This window comes from Ipomoea triloba, chromosome 6 (assembly GCF_003576645.1).
Source record: "Ipomoea triloba cultivar NCNSP0323 chromosome 6, ASM357664v1".
Taxonomy (NCBI): domain Eukaryota; kingdom Viridiplantae; phylum Streptophyta; class Magnoliopsida; order Solanales; family Convolvulaceae; genus Ipomoea; species Ipomoea triloba.
In genome coordinates this window covers 8,134,824-8,152,714 of record NC_044921.1, presented here as the reverse complement: position 1 = coordinate 8,152,714, position 17,891 = coordinate 8,134,824, and the positions used below count along the sequence as shown (strand labels likewise).

At 32.9% G+C, this 17,891-nt stretch overlaps 3 protein-coding genes across 5 annotated transcripts; 1 reads left to right on the top strand and 2 right to left on the bottom strand.

The window, feature by feature from the left end:
* Positions 1-3,509: 3,509 nt before the first annotated feature.
* Positions 3,510-5,587, top strand: LOC116022903 (E3 SUMO-protein ligase MMS21). 2 transcript variants are annotated; one of them, XM_031263807.1, is made up of 7 exons: positions 3,510-3,673; positions 3,765-3,836; positions 4,111-4,221; positions 4,339-4,443; positions 4,776-4,915; positions 5,064-5,143; positions 5,226-5,587. In XM_031263807.1, the coding sequence occupies exons 1-7, from the start codon at positions 3,578-3,580 to the stop codon at positions 5,381-5,383; spliced, it is 762 nt and encodes a 253-aa protein (XP_031119667.1). In that variant the 5' UTR covers positions 3,510-3,577; the 3' UTR covers positions 5,384-5,587. The 2 variants fall into 2 exon arrangements, with proteins under 2 accessions (XP_031119667.1, XP_031119666.1); XM_031263806.1 differs by having other exon boundaries at positions 3,765-3,848.
* Positions 5,588-5,757: 170 nt separating this feature from the next.
* LOC116022045 (transcription elongation factor 1 homolog) lies at positions 5,758-7,531 on the bottom strand. The gene is made up of 5 exons (XM_031262589.1): positions 7,400-7,531; positions 6,515-6,657; positions 6,244-6,314; positions 6,131-6,152; positions 5,758-6,046 (listed from the first exon to the last, which is right to left on the bottom strand). Exons 2-5 carry the CDS (start codon positions 6,625-6,627, stop codon positions 5,989-5,991), a joined length of 264 nt encoding a protein of 87 aa, XP_031118449.1. The 5' UTR covers positions 6,628-6,657; positions 7,400-7,531; the 3' UTR covers positions 5,758-5,988.
* Positions 7,532-9,393: 1,862 nt separating this feature from the next.
* On the bottom strand, positions 9,394-12,898 carry LOC116021914 (RNA exonuclease 4). Of its 2 annotated transcripts, XR_004099092.1 has the most exons (10): positions 12,783-12,898; positions 12,601-12,682; positions 12,403-12,481; positions 11,514-11,598; positions 11,068-11,176; positions 10,593-10,681; positions 10,452-10,516; positions 10,272-10,350; positions 9,742-10,037; positions 9,394-9,629 (listed from the first exon to the last, which is right to left on the bottom strand). XR_004099092.1 is itself a non-coding variant. In XM_031262440.1 (9 exons), exons 1-9 carry the CDS (start codon positions 12,849-12,851, stop codon positions 9,882-9,884), a joined length of 813 nt encoding a protein of 270 aa, XP_031118300.1. In that variant the 5' UTR covers positions 12,852-12,898; the 3' UTR covers positions 9,465-9,881. The 2 variants fall into 2 exon arrangements, 1 of the variants encoding a protein (XP_031118300.1); XM_031262440.1 differs by having other exon boundaries at positions 9,465-10,037.
* Between the last annotated feature and the right edge of the window lie 4,993 nt (positions 12,899-17,891).

Genomic DNA, 17,891 nt, shown 5'->3' with positions numbered 1-17,891 from the left:
ATATCCCTAACACCATATCCAACGTCCTCCATTTCTAACTGCTAAATATATATTTATATGTATGTATACATACACGTACAGCTTCTGTATATGTTAACAATCTAGCTTCTTGCAAGCTGTTTGGTATTACATCAATTAAACTTGTTTACACAATCATATATCGCGAGTTATTGTTTTCTTAAAATAGTTATGTTGTTAATGCGAACAATATAAAACTTAGATAGTTGTGAAACGAAAATTAAATACGAATAGTTGTATAACGGATAAAATATAGTGAATTAATATATTAGCAAATAATGAATATTTTTAATTATCAAATAAGCACATCAAACATCATATCTAAAGACAACCTCTGATCTAAAAATGTGTAAAACATTGGATTTTCATTTTTATTTTTCACTTGAAGCGGTTTGAGCAAATTTTCAACTTGCTCACATTAATTATGAATTATTTATATTGTACGATTAAAAATTTGGTCCAAATTCTTCTCAAAAAGATATTATTTGGTCCATATGGTTTTGGCGCGATTTAAAAAATTAATTAATATTCAAACATCGTATGATAAATAATATTATTAATGTCACCAGCTAGAGAGTTACGTTGTTACGAAGAGATTGGAGTTATAATCTCAATCATGTTCGCTCGAAAGTAAATTTAATTTTTATATTGATTGACTAACTACAAATTTTAACAAGTTTTCATGTAGCTTGCTGCTTGCATGTCTTTGACGGTTCCCTAAAAGGGGTTTGCCCATTATTAGTAACAAACTGAGACTTGATCCCTAGTCTTTCTTTTCAAATTTTACTCATGTAATCAATTGAGTTGTCCATACGAGAAATAATTAGTTAATTTCTGAATTATTGTTGTAATGTTGATGATTACTTGATTAGTACATGTGTAAATGTGTAATTAGTATTTAGTAAATTAATTGATTTGTTAGTTAGAATTTAGAAACTTTGGATGTTGTGTCGGATTGTTAGATTGTTTGTAATGGTCCTAATGGAAGCTAAGTATAGACCTAATGGTGTAATTATGTTATTTGTGTAACATGTTTATATTTGATGAATGTTTAGTAATTTTCTATGGACTAATTTTATTTGATATAATATTATTTTGCTAGTTAGATGATTATTTTAAGTGTAATTGTGTAATTAAGCTTTTAACTATAATTTAAGAAAAGATGTCAAAATAGGTCATTAAACTTTTATACTTTGTTCAATTGGATCATCACTAAAACCTTGTGCAATTGCATCATCTAACACTAAAAAGTAGTGCGATAAACATTTTTTACCAACTAGTCCCAGTTAAAATCAGTCAAATGCTAAGTTGGACTTATTTGGCATTGATGTTTCAAATATGTAAATTTTAATTTCAATTATATGTAATAATAATAATAATAATAATAATGATGATGCATCCTTCGTCAACTACCAGTAGTATGGTATTATGGCTTTAAAAAGATAAAAGGCCCTGTTTGGTAAATAATCAGCCTATCAGTCAATTTTGGCTTATTTGAGCACTATTAGTTGGTAAATAATAAGTTTTTTGTAACTCCAAAATGCTAAAATTCAAAAGGCTACTCAAAGTAGCGTTTTCAAATAGTTTTTTGAGAAAAAAAATTATACCAAACAGCCATTAGTTAACAGCTAATTTATCAAACAACTTTCTACAATCAGCCAATGTTATCAATAAATCATACCTTCTAACCCAAACAACCAACCCGATCAGCTAACAACCATTTACCAAACAGGACCAAAAGAAAAAAAAATCACAGATTCACTGAGGCTATCAACCTAACTTACAAGATGGAAGTAGAAGCAGTCTGGTTGCCTCTTTTTATGCTTTAAAAAAAAATACATTGATGATCAAAGAGGCAGCCAAGATGGCTCATTATCTGTCATGATTTACAGCGCAAGTAGCCATGGCTAGTTGATTGGCTACTCTTCCGACAAGGTAAATTAAGAAGGAGGCAGCCATCAGGCCGTTCCAATAAAAAATAAGTCATGTGCAATATTTTAAATTGGGCCCTTTTTTTTTTAAAAAAAAATTTGTATATATAAATAACAGTTGTATAATAATATTTTAAATTGGACCCCTCCAGATGGGATTCGGGACCTATTGACCCGCGACTCTTAGCACATTGCTTCTAATAGACATTACTAATCTGTGGGACCTCCGGGTTCCTTCCCATTCACAAATAAATAAATGAATAAATAAATAATAGTTGTTCAAAAAATTGTTTCAAAAATTCAAACCCAGATTTCTAGAAGACATAATTTTAAAACCCTAAAGAAAAAATAAAAATTTATTTAGAAATTCTATGAACAAATAATTAATCAAGAGACAAATTATTGAATATATTATTCTAAAATAAGAATTATTAAGTCATGTAAATAAAACAATAAACAAAAATTGTGAAATATTTAGTAATTTTAATTACCTGTTAAGAGAATTGAAGAACTTGAAAATTTGTGACTTTGTACGATCAAGAAGAATTCTTCAATCCTATGGAATTGCGTCTGTCGTATCACTCGGCTGTGATCTATCTGTAGTTTATTTGTGAGATTTGTGTAAATAAGCATTAAGCAACAATTTCGGTAATGACTAACGCTTAATGTTAATGGAATCAAGCTAATAATCTAATATTTATATACTGTATCCATAATATAAATACATAGGGCGAAGAAAAAGGGTTGCTTTGGGAGTAATGGCGTAGAAAGAAACTGAGAAAAGGGATGCCTAATACTATTTATATAATAATGTATATATAAATATATAGAATTGCTTGCACATAAGGAATAAGATTACCTAATATTTGTTGGGATTTGACTTCTTGTGAGATTTGGCTTCTTTTTTTTTGAAAACATATTTGGTTTGTTATGTTGTTGACTTGCGGCGTATATATTATATATACAATTTTTTTTTAAATAGGGGCCACCAATTTTTGGGGGCCCTGTGCGCCGGCCCTGGGCAAGTCCTGGCAGCCATAGATACTTCACAACCTCATTCATATTTTTTTTAAAAAAATTAAATAAATAAAATTGGCAAGTTATTAGAGAAAAAATCTTTTTTATATGTCATGTATGTCATCATATTTTTTTATTAACTTATTTATTTTGAAATCTTTCTCTATAATAAAGTCATAACTTAAAGACAAATTCTACAGTTACCCTATAACTTAGGGACGAAAAGTGAAATTTTCCCCTAAATTTAATCATCAAACAATTGTGGAGGTTCACAAGAAGAACGAATTTCCTAAGCTAATGTTTCGTCTAAAGTCTTTTGATACTTTAATCTCAGGTGGCGTGAATGATAAGGAATAATGAATATTAGAATGAGTAGATGTGATAAATCTATAGTGCAATTCTTTATAGAAAAGAAAAGGGCTTATGTAAAACCATTGAAAATATCAGGTTCATTGTTCGAATTATCCCAGACTATAGGGTCAAATATCTAATTTGTTCTTTTTATATAAGGCACTAAAATCTATCAATTCTCCCCGCCTCAACAATCGTTTCCCTCCCGAACTCAGTACCCGACCGGAATAGATTCGCCGTGAAATCCGAAGCCGCCGCGAATGACGTCGACGTCAGGTCATCGCAGCGTCATCCCTCCCGGAAGACTTAGAACACTTACGTCTATGCTCGAGTCAGACAATCAGTCTCTTCTCAGAGTATGAACGTTCACTCAATTTACCGATCATATTACTTTTTGTTTCCTGTTTTTAAATTTTCTGCTTGAAATTTATCCCGGTACGTGTTCAGGATATGAGGAATGCTATGAATATGATGAAGGAAGTCGCGGTAGATTTGGAGACGGATAACAAATCCGAAATGGTACTCTTACTTGTAAACTCTGGATTGATGAAACCCTTGTCCCTAAATTCAGGCAAAATTTTATTTAGAGCACTAATCTAGGTGCTTCATGTCAAATGTCAATAGTGTTTAAGAGATAATGCACCAAGTTGACATTGGTTATAATGGTTTGTATTATGGCATTATCACCTAAACATGATTATGATACCACCTGGGCGCTGTTTAGAAACCTTATTGCTCTTCCTTATACACAACATTAAATAAGATTGTAGCTAAGTTGGTGTTAAAATGGCAGGTGAAGGAGCTTGAAAATGGTCTGATTCAGTTGTTGGAAACTTCTGATGAATGTTTGCATTTTTCTAGTGCGATCCAAAGTATAGGGAATGTGTATGAGCCTGGGCCACAGGTTTCTTTTTCCATTTGCAGTAGCATTTTCATTTTTCAGTCTTAATGCTAGATTGCTACCCAAGAACATAAGGGTGTTCCAATTCATGAGCTCTTATTTTTTGTCATTTGATTTCAGCCAACAGATTTTAGGAAATTGTTTGATGCTGAGATTGCAAAATCTAAGGCGACTTCTCCCGCTCAGAATCAAACATTCTTAAGGCAATTTAGGGAAGCTGTTTGGGTATGTCCACTTATGAGATCAACAAACTACATCGGTTTACATTTTTGAAATCCACTCTTTACTTCTGTTGATACTTTTTTGTCCTTATTTTTGTTTATTATTGAAATCGGGTTTAATGATTTCATCATAGTTCACTTAAATGTTGTGTCTAGCTTCATATAGTGCTAATCAGAGAGTTTAGTGCTGGCTCAATTTTAAAATGATCCCCATTTTGCTTCCAACTTGATTTATGAAAATGCTAATTTGAACTATTTTTTCCCCATTGTTCAAGATGGATTAGTGGCCACATGAACTACACTCACATTTTCTCTGCTTTTCTTTTCCTCAAATAGAGTGTTCATCATTCTGGACAACCAATGCCGGGTGAAGAGCAAGAGGATATTATAATGACCAGTTTGGAGCATAACCTCCTTAATGTGACTTGTCCCTTAATTGGAAAGTCTGTCACGGAGTTGGTTGATCCTGTTAGAAGGTACAGTTATATCTAGATCTTGCAATCATTCGCATTATACAGCAATACATTATATTTGCATTTCCATCTCCTGAATGCTGAAGACTTTTAGGTAGTTCTAAGAAAGGGGTATACTGTGCTCTAACTCTCTGCTACATAATTGGTACAGCATGGACTGCAAACACATATATGAGAAGAAAGCTATTATGCAACACATAAAGAAATCGGGTGGTCGTTGTCCTGTTGCAGGTACTTCATCCTCATGTATGTGCATCTAAAATTTTCTATCCATCTATTTACAACTGCTCAATACAGAGTTTCCGTCTTTCAGGTTGCCCAAAAGTATTGCAGGCACAGAGAATTGTGTGTGATGCATTTTTGCTGATGGAAATTGAAGACTTGCGCCAAATGGGTAAACAAACTGCTGGGTCCGGGGTGGTAGAGGATTTCACAATGCTGCCTGAAGCGGCAGAGGATGATGAAGAATGAATGAAGAGGTTGTGTGGTAAAAACTATATCATGGCATTTAAGAGCATGTTTGGTAACTAATGCTTACATTATATTTTGATCAATGCTATGCCTATGTTCTTCAAATCATCTTAACTAAATTGTCTCAATGACAGATCTTTATCTAATTGTTTTGTTATTAATATAAAAATTGTAATGTTATTTGGTGCAAAGAATTTGATGAAAGTAGCATTTTCCCCTTTATAAATGAATTATAAAAATTACACTTGAACAAAATAATTAGAGGTCAATCCCCTAATAAAAATTTAACACTCCATAATATTATAATTTAATTATTTGATTTATATTTCTAAAAACTGAAGTTCTAAATAATACTTGGTATATAACATTTTGAATTTTGAATGAATTATCAAGACAGAAATCTTTATATTTCATATAACAACCAAATGGTATCTTGCAGTGCAAGCATAAACATAGATGTATGTACTATGTTACAACATAGAAGACACTGATTCTTAGACATGCATATACTATGTTACGGTAAAGAAAGCAGCATTACAACAACAGGCCATCAACAGGTTCATTGGAACAGTAGACAACCTATCCTTCTATATAGATCAAACACCCTAGCCATCATCTTCAGGGTTGTTAACTCGCTCACATTCGTCAATCCATTCGCTATATCTGCAGGCATATATTTTAGTTACTTATTGATACAAAGTTAAGTATATTGGTAGTGAAAGCACAGCAAATGCTTTGTGTACTTACATGTCTATAGGCTCTGTCAAAGCTACGGAAACATGAAGAAAAACCAACCAATCAGTTAATGAAAGAGGGGACAAAAGAAGTATTAGAACGACGGGGAAGTAGACAATGTTCACCTGTCACAGTTGTGCTATAGCTCTCTTTGCAAATATTGCATTCTGCTTCACCAATCAAGTTCTTCATATCACTGAAACCACATAACATGAGTGAGTATACTCATTACTCAACAGAAGCTGGAACCAATCTTAAAGCAATGACTGATTGAAACAAGAAGAGGGTAATGGCCAATTCACTGATTGAAACATACAAAATAAAACGCTAGCTTCTCACCACATGAAGGTTGTAAAGTGCCACAGGAAGAAACTTAAACCCGAAACAAATACTTACATGCGGCACTCCACACTAGTCCCGTGACTGCAGAATGGACAGCTGAAAACAGTATCAAGCTTGTCCATTCTCTTCTTGGGAGGAGGCTTAGCCTTTGACTTCCTCTTACCCATACTCCAATTTAACTGTTATTCTTGCTGGCGCTGCAAAAATGATTCAACATGTTAACTAACCACCTAAACACACTTTCAAACCACATTATTACCTTGAAATAAATAGCCAATGGTGCAGGTTCTTGACATCACATAATTCAGGAAAATCTCACCAATAAATGGGACTACCAAAAAACCATATGATAGTATCTATCTAAACAAAGCTAAACTTTGAGCATCTTGATCAAACATTAGCAAGAAAACACATGCTAATTTCTTGATAACAGATCAGAAAAGAGGTTTTATGGGAACAAAAGGTACTTTAAATGGAAAGAACAAAGCCCAACATATATATAATTCCTTAAATGATCATTTTCCTATTGATTAGCACATCCTAATCAATCAAACAATATCGTTACATGATCAAAATTCCGGGCAGAAAATCAAAATTTAAGGGGAAAGAGAGAGAAGAACAGAACAGCAAACTTTTTCGATCTCTCCATACCAAAAAGGGATAATTGACTGACTTCGTCCCCAAAATCTCAAACCCTAAAAGACAGAGAGCTCCAGAGATTAAATTTAAAGCAATATACGAACAACAAAGTTGGAAAGTTTAAAACCCTAGAAAACAAAAAACGTATGAAATCCAAATCCTTTGAGCAGGAAGTCAATAAAAACCGAGTCTGCAACAATTTCCGTGATCGTATTGGAAAAGATAAAAAATTGAACGAGGAACTCCAAAACTAGTAGAGAAAGCTACGAAGAAATAGAAAATTAAGGGAAAGAAAAGTACCTCTCTTTCAATTCAAACGAAAATCTTGCAGAGATGGAAAGAGCGAATCGAGGGAGAAGAACGACGTAATTTTATACGGGCCTCGTCTCCGCCCACAAGTACAGCGGCCACGGATTTTCTAAATTTGCTCCAGAATCTACTTATGTAAAATTAAATTTCTACTATATGTTTTTTTTTTCTTTTCCTTTCAAAAAAAAAAAAATGTTTTTTTTTATAAAAACCAATTTCTGTTATATGTTTAATATTTTAATTTTTACTTCTCCATAATAAGTTATTTTCATATGCGTCCTAGTAAACATGTTTATATTAAAATTTTGAGTGTAAAAATAATTTTTTTAAACTAAAATTTACTATTTTATTTTTCTTTTTGTACAAATAAAATTAATGCACATAAGAAATATATTACAAAAAAAAAACTCTAAATGAGATCTTTTAAATGACATTTATATTACTTTTTAAAATTTTTTAATTAACTTAAGATTAATCAGAAAGGGGTTCAAATAAGAAGTTCTGGTGAAAAAGTAAGTTTGAATTTAATATATCCTTACTTTTTACAATGAGAAATGTTCTCACCTAAACTCTTATTACAAATATGAATTAATATGATATATATATATATATATATATATATAAATGTGCTAGTGATGGCGAAACCTAAAAGAGGTAGCACCAAGTTGCTCCTTTATATGGAGGTTGTGGGTTAGAGCCTCGACAATGTTGATTCTTTGTGCTTCAATAGATTGAGAAAGTAGTAATAAACATATATTGTATAGTAATAGAATCGGTAGTGTTAAAAAAATGAAACACTTAAAAAGAAATATAGTCATAAATTTTGTTGGATATAGACGAAAAATAAAACACATCAAAACTTTATACAAATATAAAACATAATTAATTTGATAAAATAATTCAAATAGAAAACACATTATAAATTACACATCTCATTATTAATTTTTTAAAAAATTATTGATAAAATAATTCAAATAGAAAACACATTATAAATTACACATCTCATTATTAATTTTTAAAAAAATTATATATATATATATATATAAAGCTTCGAAGAAGCTCAACCTACGAGGAATGAAAAAAAACAACAAAAGAATAAGTAAAACACGTCTCAACCAACTCAGCTAACTAGTCAATTCTTTATTTATATTTGTTTTCATATATTTATATCTAAAACTACTCTATACACACACACACACACACACACATACACACACACACACACACATATATATATATATATATATATATACAATGGGTATATGGGGGTGGGGTAAGTGGGAGCAGCTGATCCGCCTCTCTCTCTCTCTCTCTCTCTATATATATATATATATATATATATATACACGCCTTCTGATCTATGGTTTATATATACAAACTAATACACATACGCCTGTTTTTCAGTAACCGATATAATCGACTGAAACCGACGGTCAGTTATTCGGACGGTTATAATTTTTACTTCGTTCTATTTCAGTCCGTTATAAAGGTATAAAAAATTTAATCAATTTTTCGATTTACTGACCCAGACCGTTTGCTCATCCTTAGGCAATCTCATTCCAAGCCTAAAAATTGTCTACCAAACTGATGTTTTAATTCCTTTTTCTTTTCCTGCAAAAATTGAATTCTTCAACTCCTCCAATCTCTCTCCCCTCTCCTCTTCCACATATTCTCACTCCCCAATCTCTCTCCTTATACTAGTTCAAGTTGAACCTATACTTATATGAGGAGATCGATTCGGCTGCTAATCTTTCTTGGGACCACACAATGGACCAATATCTTCACTATTGTGATTAATGATTATACTAACAAGGTAACACACTAAAGTCACTAATTGATTCAAGCCATAATTTTGAACATGTGACAAAAATTTATTCTTTGAAAGTTCACTTGTCACTTTCTTTATGATTAATATTGTAAATTCAATGTTTTACACTTATTTTTATTACCATATTAAACAATTTAATTCAGTACCAAATTACAGATTTACACAGTTCAGTGGTTCATTATAATGAAAGCATCACAGCAGTAGCATAACTACATGAGGAAAGACAAGAAAATCAAAGCACCAACTGCTTCAATTCAAGGAGAAAACTACTGGGTGTAAATGTAATAGCACTCTTCCTTTATAATACAGCAGTGTACAGCATAACAAGAATTTCTGGTTATAACCTTAAAATGTATGGCATTGTTGTGTTTTCCTTCTTTCCAATGAATTAACCTGTGACACAGGTAAACATTACATTGTACACGGTACATCTTCATGTGAAATGAACCAATTTGATCCACGAGATCGAAAGATTGGAAACCAAAAGAAGTAGGAGCAGCCTTACCTGCTCCCCGCCTCCCCGGTTTCTCTTTTCAATCAGATTCCTTTACTCCCCTGCTGCTTAGCAGAAAGAATTTCTTTCCAGGGTGAAAATGGTAACTTCCAACATACAACAACGTTAGTAAGAGGCTTCCCCAGCATCATTCATTCATGTGCTGCTTGACCTTCATCACCTCTCGGCTTCTTTTTATGTTTCCTTTTTTCCTGTTTCTTCTTCAGCTTCATGAAATCCTTGATGTGTTTTTCCCATACTTTTCTGTGTTTCACGTATAGCATCATTGCAGCACGGGCATCTTCTACCTGAGAAAAAGGGTGTTATGCAGGCTCGGATTTTTTGGGAAATTTTGATCTATGTAAAAATTTAGCAATTCCCATTACGTGTTACAAATACATGAAGAACATAAGGTAGTCAAAGCAACAGTGAGATTCAAATTAGGAAAGCTTGCACAGGTAATCATTTGAGAGTGAAGGGACAAAATCAATGGTGCTCCATATTAACATCAAAGAAAGCATTCTCTAAAGTGAAAGACAAACCGGGCAGTGCTCCCCGTTTTGAATATCTGCTCCTAGAATTTCAGCTGCAAGATGCCTAAGGGCACGGCTACGCCCTTCTCTGCATCATAATCTCAATTTCAGCCAACAATTGCATGCTAGTTAAAAATAAACGAATATTAAAGTAGAAACAACTCAAACAAGTCAGTGGAGTAAAATTACTTTAGGAAAGGGTGAAACTCAGAAGTGTCACGAATATCCTTCTTCGGGTGACTTAATAGCAATGCCTACATGAATGAAAAAACATTCAAGATTGCACAACAGTTACTGATGAAGCAAAGTGTGTAAAATTTATAGACTAACTTTTAGATCGTTGTGCAGAGCATGGCCAACAAGAATCTTTTCTTTAATCAACTCTGCAACTTCCTTCTGAACAGCATTGAAATTCTTTGCTGCAGAAAACATTAAAATCAAATTATTAACATAAAATTCTTAAGGTACTATATAAACACAAGCATGCATACATATCTGGAGTACGTAAATAAAATTATTCAGTCAAGGCGTCAAGCATCCTAACTAATTTCAAGAATCAAAGGCAGCATGGCACAAGAGCAGACCGAAAGAAAATATGTCAAACTGTCTAGCATTGAGTATCTAATAGGAAAAGAAAAACGAAACAATTTTTGTAAGATGGCTATGGTGAAGCCCAAAGTGAATGATAATAGGATATTAAGTTATTGGATTATGAGCACAAAACTATCATTGGTTTTCTTCAGTTTGTTTGAAATTTTATGAGGTTTCCTGCTTAAAATGTCAAGATGTGCTGAAATGACTAAACCTTTCTTCAAGTGATGAGGTCGGATTCCACTAATTTTGGTGCGGAAGTCAACAACGCGTTCCATTGGGCGCACATATTCATCATATATAACATTTCCCCATTTGTTTACCTGACATGATACTAATTGCAATCAGAAACTTTATAAACAAAGAAAACAAGATAGGAATGGAATATTCCAAACGTTAACTAAATGAGAAATATAATATTAGTCCTATCTGATTATCCCAATAAAACCAATATATGGGGAGTGATATAGAAAATATGGCTTAATTACATTTTGGAGTACAATTAGGAGATTGCAAACTGAATAAATCCTCTAGATTTTATGCTGCCTATCCATTATGATTTCGTGAAGCCAACTTATGTTGTTAAAACTTAAAACCATTCCATGAAAAACAGAATCAATTGACGCTTGACTAGAAGCAAAAGGAGAAACAGATGAATACCAATGTGACTCGCCCAAGTGCACTCTTGTTCCCAACAGAGCTGACACCTACCATTTCACAATCCATGGCTATCACATCTGTAACACTGTAATATAGTCAATGAGTGAAAGAGCAAGGGAAACAACCTTCGAACTAAAAATAGTTTTGCACATCAGCAAAATAGAATAGGGGAAGCAATTTTGATAATCCCTTTTTATTCATGCATACCAACATGCTAATTTTAAAAGCTAATGGAGAAAATGTACTTAAATGAGATAACAGGAAACAGTAAACCACTATGTGCATGACATTTGCACACCGGCTCCCTCTATATCAAATTGTATAGCATGAAAGACGGTTGGAGAACTAAAATTGAAGAAAAAAAAGAGTCGAATATAAATTTAATACTCAACCAATTTTTAAAATTCACTTTACATTGGATTTTTTTTTTTAAAAAAAAATGCTATATAATTTTTTTCATATATTAGCTCTGAATGCATCTTCCCCATTCAATTAGAGTTGAACATAGAAAACAAATGTGGCAGTACCAACCAATCGCCCAATAAGCAACAACCAAAACTGCAAAATTAGGGATGAAAAAGAATGTAAACATGTAGGTAGGTTTCGAAATGGCACTAAAGCAAATTTAAATTTAGGAGAAAGGTAACATAAGTATAATGAAAAAGAATATGCAACAAATAAGACATACAAAACTTTGATGACAAAAGCTCAAGAAGAACATTCAGGGGTGTGTACAATAACACAACTCGTCACTATATAATCAGCTCAAATTTAGCAACCAGAAGCCATAACTGGCCTAAAGTATCATCTTCAGGTTTCTCAGTATATAATGAAAATATCTCAACAAGAGCAACATCCTTTCTCAGAAACTAAGAACATAACCAATCACCTGCAATCAGATGAGGTAGGAATCAAAGGGTTGGGCCGAGAGTCATTGGTTTGTTCATAGGGCCTCTCTTTTCGCTTCCCTGCATTCTCATTTCCAATTTCCAATAAATCAGTAACATAAAGATCAAAATTTTAATCAAAGAATCATAAAATGTGCAGGACAGAAACAAAGAAAAATTCTAAGAAACTCAAAATTTACCCAATATGGTGCTCTGGGTTTCTGGTTCCGATGCTGGAGAAGTCTTTATGAGCGGTTTCTTTGAGCCATTGATTTTGAGTTTCTGCTTAGCAAAATATCCGGTAAGGAGCAGATGTTGCATACAGAAAAAAATGAATAAAAAATAGATAGGAAAAGAAATATAGAGAGAGCGAGTAGCATACTTCACAGAGTTGAGCCCAGTTGGGGTTTAGCTTTGGATGCTTTTTAGGGTTTTTCAGCTGAGTGGCCATGCCTCCCTCCTCAACCCTGCTTCTGTTCTTCCGCCTTTCTGATTCATCGTTCATAATAAGAGACACTAATATATCATTGGGACCCCTCAAATTATTTGTAATTCAATTTGGACCCTGCTCATGTGGCCCAATTAAGTTTCCTGCTTAAGTTACTCAGACCTAAATTTGCTTGGGCAGGGAGTCAACCTCCCTGTTAGTACACACTAAAAATATGTTAAGTACATTCTTTATTTAAATTGGCATATGTTGAGAAAATTAATGTGGATGTAAGTTGCTAAAATCTCTCAACAAAAATGTGGCTTAGATTAATCCCCTCAATTTCACTACGTGAAAGATGGGTTAGAAATATGGGATTAAATCGGAAAGTCATCCTTGAAGTATCAAGTGAGATGGGTTTAAAGTCTATGCGGTAAGAAAATTCATGATGAATACAACTAAGGTGGTCAAACGAAATCATGGAAAGACTTACGTCTGACTTGTAAAATAGTCACAATTCACTCTGTAGCTTAGAATGGGTGGTCTATGTGTGAGATAGACTTGACAGAGTTAAAGTCTATGTTAAGATAGACTTGACGGATTTGAAAAGTCTACATTGAGATAAACATGATGAGAATTTGTGAAAATTGATGTGTGCACTATAGTTCAAAATTCATCTAACCAAGAATTCAAGATCTTATCACTCTTGGAAGGAAAATTACTCAATGTCACTACGTGCTTTTGAGTATTGCTTAGACTTTTTCCTTTTAGCTTTCTTTTGAATGAGTAAGGGATTATTAGAATACCATTCATAAAAAAAAAAATTTTAAAAAAGGCAATTCTTTGTTCTTAATTTTTCGTAGCTACAGAGCAGTGGAGCACTCCTTCTGCTTGTCCGCAAAGAGGGGAGATGTGGTCCACATCTCCACTCTTTGCAAACAACCAAAAGGAGTTGTACATTTACTAATTGTGATAACATCTCACAACTCTTAACGTGATATATTATATGGAGTAATATTTTTTTTTTTACTAAAAAGTATTATTTTCGTTTTAAAATCACTTTTATAAATCATGAATTCACTCTTAACGTGATAATATCTCATGTTGGACAAGCAAAAGGAGTTGATAATGTCTCATGTGGGATTATTCAACAGAATTTTTTCGTAAAATAGCACTTGATTTGATGTTTGAATTGAAGGAGTTGGTTATGCTTTGTAATATAAATACCCCTGCTTCATTAGAACAGAACACAGAGTTGAGAGCTTCTTCGTTTCCTTCTTTTATCATTATTGTCTGAGCATATACATATACATCAATTTGTGTAGCCAGTCGACGTTGTTTACATATTCTCTAACATTTAATTTGGACCATGACCTACAATGTGCATGGTGGAGCCTAATCCACAATATAATTTGTGGCACGTACTCATTTGGGCCGCACAAAATTAATGATAAAAAATGAAAAGTAACATTGAAGATGCCCTTAAAGATGACAATTTAAGACAACTTATAATTCATTTTGAAATATTAAAACTTTAAAAGAGTATATCAAGAGCGAGTTATATAAAATTAAACTCATTTAACATTAACTTAGAGATGTATGCCTTATGAGTCAACATTGATTGTTTTGGGCATTGTATATTTGTATTATAATTAAATAACATATAATAAATAAATGAATTTTTTTGAAATAATAAATAAATGTATTTATTTCTTTTATTTTAGCTTAATTAATATTTGATATTATTTCGTACAATATTCTTAATTCTTCATTTTTAAGAGTTAAGAAAATGAGTAAAGAAGAATTTATAAATGAAGTATTGTTAAAATGTTCCTAATCATAAGAATTCTAATTGGAAATTAGAATTCCAATAAGACTAGTGTATTGTCCTTCTTATGGTGAGTCTCATGTCATTCCATATGAGATACAGAGAGTGGACATGGGGATGATTGTTAGAGAACAAGTCACTGAACAATGACTGACTACAACGTACTGTATGGTATTTACATATGTGTCATCAATATATTGTATGTTACAAGTATGCAATAGTCATTTGACTTGAGATGACATGATTGTCATGTACATATAGTGGACTAGTGTTTGCTAGTATGCACCATTTGTTCCCTTATGGGGCAATAAGTGTACTTGATGTCCTAGTCCAGTATTGTACAAAAACATGCATGCATTCAATAGAGAATCAATTGCCTTGAGGTAACAAGGTTATTCTAGTCTATTTAATAATCTTAAAATGAGAATCTCTGGCTAAAGTATAATGAAGTTAGACTTCAAGTTAAGAATATTGAATGAGTTTGATCAAGTTTGACCATGACCTTTACCTGGTTCGAAACAAGTGTTGTGTAGAAGGATAATTTAGCATGATATTTGTAACAAAAATGTTCATATATATATATATATATATATATATATATATATATTTCATTTGTCAACTAAGTAGTCATGGCATATTACTAGGTGACACTCATAACTTAAGAGTTATTTAATAATGAGTCCTAGAAAGTTACACGTTAATAGTATGAGATAATGCAGAGAACTTTAAAAGAAATCGATAAGAAGTTATCAATATTGAATTAATACATTAATAGCTTATTAATGAATAAATTCAATATTGAGTAGTTTTGGGTGTTTAAAGACTAGCACATTTAGATCGAAACCAGACTATATAAATAGCCTTGCCTATTTCTTAAAGAGAGGAGAGAAGAGATTTTAAGTAGAAAAAAAGAAAAAAGAAGAGTTTTTCACGTACTTTTGCGAAATTAAAGCCCCCCTCTATAACATGCGGAGTAGAATCTAGAAAAGAGTAAGTTGCTTAAACTCCCTCTATAACATACAGAATAGAATCTAGAAAAGAGTAAGCTGCTTAAACTCCCTCTATAATATACGGAGTAAAATCTAAAAAAAAAGAAGCGATAGATGCTTTCGCGACAAGTTTTTAATTTTTCAATCATAATCATGTTCAATTGATTCATCTGAATCATTCATACTTTAATCTTATTTTTTATTTGCACAAAAAGCTTATATTTTAAACTAATTTTGCCCCATCCAAAAAGTTGATTTCCCAGCTAGCTTATAGAGCTAGTTTCTATTTAACTATTTTGGATCATTTTGTTAGGTGATTAAATGAAAGTACAAACTATATTAAGTGTGACAACGGTGACTTAATCAAGAACAACTTAATGTCGTCTAAAGTGTGATAAAAAATACGCAAGATTTATAGAATCAATATTAATCATCATCTTATCCCTAGATTATTGAAAAATAACATTTTTCATCAGTCAATTATTTGTACTGTCACCCCTTTTTATTCTTCAATTGTTTGCAAAGTAGCTTATATCTTTGGGAACAAAAGAACCACTATGCAAACAATTGATGGATGAAAATAGATAATGGTATATTGATACAATTGAGAGACAAAAAAAAAATATGTTATTTCACTATAATTTAAAAGCGAAAAATACTATTTATCCTTACCCAATAGTCATGGTCTCTCTCAAATTTAATAAGAAGATAACAAGGGAGTGAGGCAGTGAGTAATGCAAGAAAGATAAAATACCCTTAATTTGTTATTTACATCTACTAGAAGAACTACAAAGGATCCACCAACTTCAAACCAATTACCTATATGTATATATGTATATACATGCACAAGAGCGTTGAATGTTTGCAAAACTTAAGCACGTTTATATAAGGTAATACAATACGGAAAAACAATTGGAAATAAAAGCCGAACCCAAACTAAATATAAAAAGAAAACAAAAAGGCTCACTTCAGGTATCCACAATAATGCCAACAGTCCCCGCCAAAAAGCTCGAAAATTCCGCCATTTCCACAAATAGCTATGTGGCGGCCACTTTGACTTGCCCCGCCAATAATGCTTCGAGCTTTTTGGCGGCCACTCTGACTTGCCCCGCACGCAACGCGCACTTCAGGCATTGTTTTTTTTTTTTTTTTCTTGTTACTTTTTCCTTTTTTTAATTGTGTGCAAAATGATTTTTTTTTTCTAGTAACACCCACAAAATGCGGGAAAATTAATGTGTGGACTCCACAAGAAGTCCACCATATTTTTTTAATTGTGTAAAATGATTTTTTTGTCTAGTAATGCCCAAAAAATACGGGAAAATCAATGTATGGGCCCCACAAGGAGTCCGCTACATTGGGTGTAGCGCTCAAAATTACTGTTGTTAGACTCAATTGATTACTTGGTCACAATGGTGAAGTTTAGGAAGAAAGATTATGAATTAGAGATGGCAATGGGTCGGGGAGGGCTACATCCAACACCCGACCCACCTTATATTTTATCTACCCACCCCCAACCCGCATTGGGTGGACTTTTTCAAAATCACCCCCACCCCGTCGGATGTAGGTGCTCACTACGGGTACCCACCACTTATCATCTTATTAATTTTTCATTATTGAATTATAGGAAAATATGAGTTTTCATTCATCAATTATGCATGTTGTTACTTTTTCCTTTTTTTAATTGTGTGCAAAATGATTTTTTTTCTAGTAACGCCCACAAAATGCGGGAAAATTAATGTATGGACTCCACAAGAAGTCCACCACATTGTAGTTCTTATATCGTGGATCGCGGTCCATAATGCATTGTGGACCGCGGTCACAAAATGACGTCGTTTCAATTAGTGGGAGAAACGACCCCCGTAAATCTCCGTAACTGATACTACAATTCATCTCAAATAATACTACAGTTGTGTTGAAAGCAAACTGTAGTTGCGCAGAACGAAGGACTTTTCATCCGTCTGGAACTCTAGTGTTGAACTGGTACTGCAGTTGTGTTGAACTGATACTGCAGTCGTGTTGAAAGGGAACTGCAGCTGCGCGGAATGCATGTTATTTCATCCGTATGTTTTTATTAGGCAAAACGATGTCGTTTTGTCACTTGGACCACAATGTTTGGTGGACAACGATCCACGGTAAAATTTGCGACCACATTGGGTGTAACACTCAAAAATATTGTTGTTAGACTCAGTTGGTCACAAGGGTTAAGTTTATGAAGAAGGATCAGGAATGAGTGTCACCAAAGGCTGT